Raw genomic sequence first — 11,024 nt, forward strand, 5'->3', positions numbered from 1 at the left:
TACAGAACTGCCCATCAGGTCCTTTGCAGCTTCCTTAATGGCTGGCTTGTTACGACCAGTAAAGGTGTCCATGATAACAACAAGAACCTGCAAAGGCGGTAAACAACAGCGATATCACGTTGAGTGAAGGAGAAAAACAAATGTATCATCAATTAAATTCAATTATTTTCTTTTCATTTTTGCACAAAAAGTAAAAGTAAAAAAAAAAAATAAATCGGAAAAAAACAACGCTGCTAACCTTTTGTGCATCTTTCCTCGCAAAGTCACTTTCAAACAAAACCTTAGCCTCAAAGAGCGCTTTATCGAGAGCGGGTTCGTCATTGTTAGAGGCGACTGAGTCGATGTAAGTCTGCAAGTTTTTGGGGTCACTATATTTATCTCTGAAATGTAGCTTTATGGAGGCATCTCTACCAAACACAATCAGCCCGTACTGGACACGGTCGCTGAAGAATCTCTCTGTTATTTCCTTTACAATTTCCAGGATCCTTCTAAAATTAATGTCGCTTGGTGAGGCACTGATGGCGAAGACGAGATCCAACTTGGGGAGTTTGGGTGTGACTGGAAATGGAAAAAGAGAAAGGATGTAGAACTAAAACAAAGTCAGGTTAGATGAATTAGAAAAGAAATCAAACTTTTATTTGGGCCGTATCAGTTGAAAATGACTGTTGATTTTGTTTCTAAAAACGTTCTCAAAATCCATTTTGTGATCTGACCCCACACAGTCTGTTTACTAAACGAAGATAAAAAATTGGAATAATTAAGGAATGGTTAGCATGCAACGTGCAACGTGCAGTGTGCAACAATCGAGTTATGGATGAACACGGAAGGTTTCTCAGCACGCGTTAGCCGAGTACAACTCTAACTTCTTGAGTGCTTAGCAAACCTTTAAAGTGTATCCATAACTCGATGGAAACAGGCTGTACGCTGACCATTTCTTTTATAAAATTGAGACTTTCGAACATCTTTCGTTTCGTGTAAAAAAAAGTAAGCAAAACAAACTAACGCCAGCATGCAACCCAAAGGGAAATGGATCGAGCGTATTAGCCAATCAGAGCGCGCACTTATGTAAAGCACAAAAACAGACACTATGACACGATATGTAAAACAAAGCCAACGTCATTTTTCAATTTTTAAAGTATTTCAAACGAGTCTGATATGCGATAGAGTTAAAAGAATTAATTTCAAATGATTGTCGTTCACCATAGCAGCTTTCTAGAGAAAGCTGTGAAAAAAGGAAAAGTTAGGTTACCTTTCAGAACTCTTTTCATCACAGAGTAACCAAGGTCGGTTGGGTTGACATCACTGCGCACGACAACGAGCACGTCTTTATACGGTGAAATATTCTTAATTTCTTTAGCATCAATAGCACCGCCAAAGGCAACGGGGACGATCTTAACATTAGCGTACTCCAGCTCTAGTGCCTCGTTCCCAGTTTCCTTGCTATCTCCAATGGGTGATTTATCTGCAATCACTACCAGTACCTTTTTAGCATCTTTCCGACCACGAGACTGGAACAACTCCCTGGCCTTCTGTAAAGCCTTCCCCAAAGCTGGGCCTCCTTGCTCAATCTGCATGTTGTCAACAGCACTCAGCCAATTCTCAAGAGCAGGGAAATTCCTCTCGAAGCTGAGAAGTACTCTCGCATCGGAGCCATAGACAATAACGGCGTAACGCAGGTTTCCAACACTATACCTCTTAATTATAGATTTCACAGTTTCTTTCATCTTGGCGAACGTTTCTCTTGAATTTAAGGCTGTCGCGCTTAAAGCAAAGCCAAGGTCGATCTTCTCTGTAACGACAGATTCTGGAAAAGAAATATCATGAAACAAACAACTTTTGAGAGGACGATTGAGATAAGTTAACATCAGAGGTACGTAAGAGATTTAATAGGCTATCTTAACCACACGATGGATAGCATTTCCCCCTGGTACTAAAACATTGCCTTGTTTCGCAGAAGATACAGAGTTTTAACCTTTACTAAACTAGAGAATGCTCTTTAAGCCAGAGAGAAACCTCTCTTTCTTGTCATAAATCGGTTTGTTCCAATACATTCTTTTCTCTTTCTCTTTCTGTTTAATATCAACCTACTCCTTGTTACTTAATGGAGTAATAACCAAACAAAAATATACAGAATTCAAAAGAACAATCGAGCAACTGTGATGTTTTTCCGCATTATCAAGGTTGTAAGACAAAGAAAGAATTCTAATTCCCATTAGATCTTCGGATCCCATACTCCCACGCTCCTACGCTCCACCACTGAGCCACAAAGACAAGGCTCATATTCATTCAAAACTGTAACAGAACTTGAAATTGGAACATACCATTTAAGACTACAATCACTAACTCCTTCACTATGACCGTGGGACGTTGTTCTTCGTCCGGCTTGATGACTTCTGGCGAGACCGGATCAAACTCATTGCCAAGTACGATGGCAATCACGCGGACACCATCATCCCTCAGCTTCCGAGAGGCGGCTCGTACAGATGCTTCAGTACTGTCAGACTTCTTGTCAGTGATGACCACTACAACCCTCTTGGCATTGGGTCTAGTATCCTCAGCTAAAGCGAAGAGATATCGAGTCTCTTCCAGGGCTTTTTCGAGAGAAGCGGCACCCTCATCTTTCTTGACGTTGTCAACAATCTTGCCAAGTTCTTCCTCACTGGCGAAGACGTTGTTGAATCTTATTTTTACCACAGGTGTGGCACCAAATGTAATGAGACTGTACCGGACTCGAGACAGACCGAAGGCTTCTACGGTTTTCTTGATGATTTCCTTAGTTGCATCGAGATTTTTGTCTTTATCCACAGCTGTCGTGCTGATGACAAAAGCAAGGTCCATTTCCGGGACGAAAAGTGTTTCTGATGGGTGAAAACGGAAACGAAAAAGTCGATCAACAATAGGTTGCAAAAGACTAAGCTAGTGCAACAGTCTAAAAATTGAACATCCCAAGGTGAACGTTCAAAGGGTAAAGAAAATGGATGAGAAAGACCACGGAACGACAAAGAGAGATAGAGAGAGGGCAGTAAGGCACACTGACGGACAGACATACAAACTTATAAATAACAGACAGATATACTGCCTGACTCAAGACAGACATACAGACAGGGCGACAGACGAACAGATGTAGGAAAAAAGATGGCATAGAGACAGACAGACAGACATACAGACAGGGCGACAGACAAACAGATGGAGGAACAAAGATGGCATAGAGACAGACAGACATACAGACAGACAGGGCGACAGACGAACGGATGGAGGAACAAAGGTGGCATAGAGACAGACAGACAGACATAGAGACAAGGCGACAGACGAGCAGATGGAGGAAAAAAGATGGCATAGAGACAGACAGACAGACATACAGACCGGGCGACAGACGAACGGATGGAGGAACAAAGATGGCATAGAGACAGACATACAGACAGGGTGACAGACGAACAGATGGAGGAAAAAAGATGGCATAGAGACAGACAGACATACAGACAGGGCGACAGACGAACAGATGGAGGAAAAAAGATGGCATAGAGACAGACAGACAGACAGACAGACATACAAACCGGGCGACAGACGAACGGATGGAGGAACAAAGATGGCATAGAGACAGACAGACAGATATACAGACAGGGCGACAGACGAACGGATGGAGGAACAAAGATGGCATAGAGACAGACAGACAGACATACAGTGAGGGCGACAGACGAACGGATGGAGGAACAAAGATGGCACAGAGACAGACAGACAGACATACAGACAGGGCGACAGACGAACAGATGGAGGAACAAAGATGGCATAGAGACAGACAGACGAAGGAAGGACAGGCAAGGCAAAAGAATGACAGAACGAACGTCAGATCAGAATGGATGTAAGCCTGATATAACACAGAAACATGCTTTTATTCCTCGAGGAGTTTCTCCTGAAGGTAACAATAAGAAAAATACGACAATAGGGAAAATGAAATACCTAGCAAACCCTTCCTCATGATTACGTAAGCCAAATACTCGGTGGAAACCGTATTTGGTTTTGTTATGACGTCCTTCTCACTAGGAGTTAAGATTTGAAGTTCTGGTTTATCAATTTCACTTCCCAAACCTACAGGTATTACTTTGATTTTAGCTTGTTCCAATAGAGACGCTTTCTCCTGCAAGACTTTAACGCCGCTGTCAGATTTCGTGTCTGTTATTACCACTAAAACCTTCTTTGCTCCAGGACGCCCATATTGATTAAATGCTTCCTTAGCCTTTTCCAGAGCTGGGCCCAACGCAGAACCAGATGCTCGACTTATTGTCTTAATAAATGTCACCAAACGGTCATCTGTTCGTCGCTGATTGAACTGGATCTTTACGTCTGGGACGGACCCGTAGACTAATATACTGTACAGTACTCTCTCCTGACCATACATCTCTACTATCTGGGTGATAACATCCTTCATCTTTTGGAAGTTGGTTCGTGACTGTACAGCATTGGCACTGATGGCAAAGGCCAGGTCTACCTCTGGTATGATCGGCAAATCTGCAAATGAAACACAGAAATTAACACGATAAGAGAGGGGTGAGAATGGCACAGTGGCGAGAGCCCTCGCCTCCTCCTCCTCCTCCCGAGGTTCAAATCTCAGACCTGACTTCACATGTACGTTGAGTCTGTCGTTGGTTGTCGTCCCTGCCCCGAGGGTTTTTCTCCGGTTCATCCGGTTTTCCTCCCTCCATAAAAACCATCATTCCAAATTTCGATTCGAGCTGAAAAAGCCACTTCAGGAATGTCCACTTCTAACTTCTTATTATTAATGTTACATTATCTTTATTATTATTATTATTATTATTATTATTATTATTATCATTAAAGAAAAATTTTACAACAGAAACATTATTTAACACAGCGTTTGACAGATTTATGAAGCTAAATCAAAGAATACCAACAAACACTCTGCAAAATATACCCGAGGTGAAATCTTCGGTCCTAAACTAAAGTCCTCACCTTTAAGTACGATAATCATAACTTCATTTCCCAACTTGTTTGGTTCTTCATAAATTTCCTTAGCCTTAATTAGGTTTCCTTTGTTAGACACGACTTTGATGAGCTCATCAGGATCTGCTTCTGATCCTACAGCCACGGCTACCACTTTAACACCTTTATCTTCCAGAGGTTTTGCAGCCTTCTTCAACATTTCCAAATCGTTCCCTGATTTGCTTCCAACAAACACAACTAAGAACTTCTTAGCTCTCGGTCTCGGTGATGCAGCCTCAAACAACCGTTCTGCTCTATCCAACGCCTTCCCTATATCCGGCCGTCCGCGCGGTCGAGGAGTGGCTGTTACAAGTTGGATCAAACTGTCTGCATCACCCGGCCGGTCTCCAAAGCCTCGTAGAGAAGAAGGATTTGTTCCAAAAGGAAGGATAGCGAAGCGAATTTGATCATAATCTTTGTACTTCTCGATCAGGTTTTTCACTGCTTCCTGCATTTTCTTGTATGTTCCATCCGCTTTTGAATCAGAAGTGCCAAATGCGAAGCATATGTCCATTTCTGGAATAGCTGGTCTTTCTGAAAGGTAGAGTGAGAAAAATTCCGTCAACGCAATAATTACATAATGACAGAAAATGAAACGCTTACTAAAACCATTTATAGCTATGCAAACAAAACAAGAAAGATAGTAAATTTTAGTTTGGTCGTCCTTCGAATGAAGGAAAATGTTATTCGGTGTATCGCGTGCGTGGGTCTTTCTGGTTACAGAAAACTTTATGGCGAATTATACCGTGATCATGCAGGGAATCCCCAGGGCAAGCTCACAAGACGACTTTTTTTCACGAGCATTAGACAACAAAAACTGAGTCCCTTTAGAGGAAATGAACCCCAAGGACGTGTACACAAACTTACTAGCTCTCATAATGATCTCCTCTGCAGTTTTCTCCGAGTCTCCGTCTTTGTCGGCTTTCACCAGATCGTTCTTATCAAGCGTTGTATTGGTGAGTTCCTCAACATCTGCCTCTCGGCCAAGCGCCACAGGGATAATACGGATTTTGTAACTTTCCAGCAAAGCAGCGGCATTTACTACTTCCTCGATGGTATTGTCTGACCTTTTGTCAATAATCACGACCAGTACTTTCTTAGCATCCGGTCGGAGACCTGTGCAATTTAAAAAAGTCTGGGGTTAAGTCCTGCATCCTGTTATGGCGAGAAACACCGCTTAAGTCTATCCCCTTTTCCATAGCAGGACGTGACCAGAAGTACTTGTTGCTCCCCCAGAATGGGATGATAGACCATTACAGGTACAATGGTGGAAACAAACACTGTGCGAAAAAAGACAATACTAGGAGCCCAGACCTGTGTTAACTTTAAGGTCTCTGCGTCCCACACATTTATGAGCAAAGACCCTTTCTCGCCCCAAACCTGACTGAGCCATTATCACAGCAGTACCCGTTCCTTCGCAGCCGTTGTTCGGTCACGTCACGCAACACGTTCTCCTTCTGAGAGAAGAGCGCACGCGTGAAGACACCAAATACAGTTGCGAAGGCACGGTAAACTCTGACAACTGTCATTTTTCTGACCTTTCTACTTGAAATATTTGCTGTATTGTTTCTGTTCTCATTCTGACGATAACTTGAACAGTTATACTCACTTACTGTTTGACGACATGTTTCACAAATGTTTGAAATTCAGTACCATGCGAGTACCAACCTTCAGCTTCTTCAAACACTTCTCTTGCTCCTTCCATTGCATTTTGTAGAGAAACGCCACTGGGATCCTTCATTCTGCTCCGCTTGATGGCATTGTTCAGCCTGTTGACGTCATTGGAGATGAAACCAAATTTAAAATGGAAGTGCGCCTTTTGGCCGAATGTCAGTAAGCTGTACTTGATCTTCTTAATGCCATATTTTTCGATGATCTTGTAAATGACGTCTTGCGTGTAGGCAAAGTTCTCCTCCGAGTCTGTGGCTGTGGTACTGATTGCAAACAACAGATCCATGGCGGGTATGAAAATCCTCTCTGTAGATAGAAAAGCAATGTCGTATTCAATGAATAAAAGAGGTCATGCTTGCTTCAAGATTGAGGAGCCTAACAAACCGGTGGTTAGTAAAGTCGAGACCGGGTACATCCCCGGGAAAGGCGGAAGAGGGTTGGGAGAGCGGGGATAGCTATGATATATTATCTCTCTTTTTATCAAAAGGTCGACAAAGACCTCACTACCAGCAATCAAAACTCCGTCAAGAATACGATCAACCAACTCATAACTAAACAAGAATTGCCGGCCACAGCAAAAAATCTCATCATAACCACTCCTAGAACTTCTCGTATTTACTTTTTACCTAAAATTCACAAACCTAACAACCCGGGTCGGCCCATTGTCTCGGCTTGCAGTTGCCCTACCGAACTTATCTCCAGCTATCTAGACAAAATTATGGCTCCCATCGTCAAAACTTTACCATCATATATTAAAGACAGCCAACACGCTCTTCAAATTTTTCGAGACTTTAATTTCCTTGGCCAAAACAAACTTCTTTTCACCATAGATATTATGTCTCTTTACACTGTCATTCCTAATGGCGAAGGCCTTCTGGCCCTTAAACATTTTTTTGATCAACGTACTGAGAAGGAACCTAAATCTGAAACACTACTACGCTTAGCCGAACTAGTGCTCACACTCAATTGTTTTTCATTCGGAAACAACTTCTTCAAACAAACCAATGGTGTAGCCATGGGTACCAAAATGGGACCTAGCTATGCCAATCTTTTTGTAGGTTTTGTCGAACATCAATTTTTCAGCCAATACAACGGGTCCAAACCTGAACTCTACGGTCGCTACATCGACGACTGTATCGACGCTACCTCCTCTACCAGAGAGGAGCTCACTCAATTCATAACCGCAGTCAATTCTTTTCACCCGGCTCTGAAATATACCTGGGAAATTTCTGACAATTCTTTATCCTTTTTAGACATCAAAGTTTCAATTGAAGGTAACGGTTTATGCACTAGTGTGTATTACAAACCTACAGACTCGCATAATTACTTGTTATATTCGTCTTCGCATCCATCTCACGTTAAGAATTCCATTCCTTTTTCTCAGTTTCTAAGACCTCGTCGTTTATGCAGTGGTGACTCTGATTTCCACCACAAATCAGACTCAATGTGCCAGTTTTTCGATAAACGTGGTTACCCTGTTTCTGTCGTTCAAGCGGGTAACCACCGCGCCCAACTTATTGATCGACATTCAGCACTACAAACGTCGCATAAGGAAGATTACGACCGCATTCCATTCAATCTCACGTTTCACCCTCACAACCACTCAGTTAAATCCATCATTCTTAAAAACTTTAAATTACTTCAAAACGATCCAGAGACAAGCACTATCTTTTCGCAGCCTCCGCTCATTTCATTCAAACGCGACAAAAACATAGGCAATTTTTTGGTCAGAAGTTCTTTTCAGACTAATGACCAACCAGGCACTTTTAAATGCGCTCGTGCACGATGCAAAACGTGTCCTTTCACTCACAACACTGATAAAATATCGGGACCTAAACGATCCATTAAGATCACCGATCACTTCACGTGCACCTCCGCCAATGTAATCTATTGCATAACTTGCACTTATTGCAAAAAGATATACATCGGCGAAACAGGCAGAAGACTAGGTAACCGATTCCGAGAACACCTTCGAGACGTGGAAAGGAATGACAAGGACACATCGAAACCAGTCGCTAGACATTTTAATTTACCTAATCATTCTAAGCAACATATGGCAATCTGCGGTCTTTCCTTACACTTAGGTAGCACGGAAAGCCGAAAAAATCTTGAACAAAAGCTCATCTTTCAAACCGGCAGTCTAAATCCCACAGGGATCAACGAACGCTTTCCATTCCACTAATTTATTCTTGTTTTTCTCGTTGCCATACTCCCACCAATAACGTAGCTCCATTCTCTGCCTTTAAAAGCACACACAACCCACAATTCCTCTATTCGCTCCGACGAAGGGCTAACGCTCGAAACGTCAGCTTTTGTAATCGTTACGGTGGCCAATTTACCACTTCAACTTTGTTGATATATCCAAATTATATGATATACTATGACGAGTTGAATGTGGTATTTTAGTGGTTCAAACCTACTCAAGCAAATGCGTCACTGCAATAATTTTTTATAACTTTTCAATCACGAATTGGTACAGCTGAAAAATGAAGTCATTTTACATAAGCACAATTCTTCTAAGTAAATTTTCAATGGCTCCAACAAACCTTTGAAGACAATAACCATCAATTTTTTCTTAATTTCGCTGGTTTCATCTGTGGTCTCAGCTGACAAAAACGAGCTCTTGTCATCGGTCAGTAATTGAAGTTGCCTTTCATCAGCCTCGACTCCAAGAGCGACAGGGATAACTGTGACGTCATTGTCTTGTAGGGGCTTCAGCGCATTTCCTATTTCTCCCTCTGTTGCTTGAAATCTTCGGTCTGAAACGACGACTAGGACCTTTTTGGCGTTAGTTCTCCCTTCATCTGAAATCATGTCCCATGAAGTCTTGAGAGCCTAAAACCAAAAAAATTTATTTCTTTTTATTTACTGTACAAAGTTGTCTCAACTTTAACTTTAATTTTTTCATCTTTCGCAAGCTGCAAAAAATCAGTTGGCAAACACTGCGCATATTGCAGGAATCAACAATATCGAAAGCGTCTCCCTCGTTCTTTCCCATTTCAAGACCGTCTGATTATTTTACCGTGACATATGACCGCGATATCTCTGGGAGATGCATCAGACATAATTTCCCCTCAAACAGACTTCAGGAAGAAAAAAGCTGACCCCTGAAATTGTTATCACACTTGTCCATACCCTACCTTTGCCAAGTCAGCTCTGCCTGTCTCTCGGTCAAATGAATTTAACCTTGCCATTAACTGTTGGTCTGTATCGTAGCCATCAACCAAACGCAAAGCTTCGGTTTGCTCTCTTCCGAATAACACCACACCATAATGAATACGCTCCCGGCCATACTCTGTGACTATGGAACTGATTACATCCTTGGTCTTCTGGAAGTTTTGCTCTCCAAGTGTCGCCGTGCAGCTGATTGCTATGACCATGTCTACCTTCTCTATTGACGGATAATCTGATGGGGAACAGATAAAATGTGAAAACTCCTTATAAACGTTTTTAGATTCTGTTTCGTAATACCAACCCCTAGTAAGATTCCCTCGCACATTCCGCGCACTGACGCTTTATCACCGAGCTTTACTGAACCCTCTGTTTGAACTGGGTGAGTTATAAACACAGTGATTGTATAGCTCACCATAGAGGTTACTGTAGCTCAGTGGTACAGCAATGGGAGGCGGATTCCAAATGTCTAGGGCTCGATTCCCACCATGACAAATAACTTTTTTTATTCCATTACCGAGCTCAAATTTTAACATAGTTTTTCGTTTTAACACGAGCGTTGGACAAAGAAATTTTGATTCCCTTCGAGGAGTAGAACTTCTGAACCCAGCCCAAAAGTTATCATTTCTACCAAGAATAAAAAAGTAAATGTCACAAGACGCCGATACAAAACTGGGCAACAATAATGAGACTCAGGAAAGGTTCCTCGCCTTTTATAACAGTGTTTATGATCTTCCTTCCCAGAGCTTTAGATTCTTCATCTTTTGGAGAGGTTATCAAATTCTTCCGGTTGGTGGTGATTTTCTCCAATTCGTTGCGACTTGCTTCGGAACCAATAGATACTGGAATGACCTGCAAGATCAAGATATAAAAATGAATCATTATCCTTGTATTATTGACAAGGCTGAGTCCTTCAGTGTGCCCGGCATTGGTTTTTCTTAGTTGTAGTTAAAGTATTTTGGTCACTGACAATTTATTGTCGTACGCTGAAAAAAAACCTCATGTATTAGCTTCGTAAGAAAGACAAAGAGTAGAGGGCAAAGAATGGACCACCAGGAACAAGGATGCTTGAATGAAAAAGGAATTGCAACTTATAAACTGAAAAAATTTAAGATCACTTTTGAAAGCTGCAAACCCTCTCAAATTTAATGTGATCCCAGATGTATTCGCTGACAGTTGTTAAG

General features: G+C 41.9%; 1 protein-coding gene across 1 annotated transcript in view; it reads right to left on the reverse strand.

Annotated features, from left to right (window-relative positions):
* The window catches only part of LOC111328603 (uncharacterized), a 115,291-nt gene that overhangs the window by 29,793 nt on the left and 74,474 nt on the right, over window positions 1-11,024 (reverse strand). The window contains 11 exon segments of the mRNA XM_088729313.1: window positions 1-87; window positions 239-558; window positions 1,250-1,804; window positions 2,322-2,858; window positions 3,958-4,506; window positions 4,969-5,532; window positions 5,866-6,114; window positions 6,667-6,975; window positions 9,216-9,504; window positions 9,810-10,075; window positions 10,551-10,692. The exon segment at window positions 1-87 is cut by the window's left edge and continues 139 nt beyond it. Coding sequence (XP_088585439.1) covers window positions 1-87; window positions 239-558; window positions 1,250-1,804; window positions 2,322-2,858; window positions 3,958-4,506; window positions 4,969-5,532; window positions 5,866-6,114; window positions 6,667-6,975; window positions 9,216-9,504; window positions 9,810-10,075; window positions 10,551-10,692 — 3,867 coding nt within the window.

Source organism: Stylophora pistillata, chromosome 8 (assembly GCF_964205215.1).
Source record: "Stylophora pistillata chromosome 8, jaStyPist1.2, whole genome shotgun sequence".
Classification (NCBI taxonomy): domain Eukaryota; kingdom Metazoa; phylum Cnidaria; class Anthozoa; order Scleractinia; family Pocilloporidae; genus Stylophora; species Stylophora pistillata.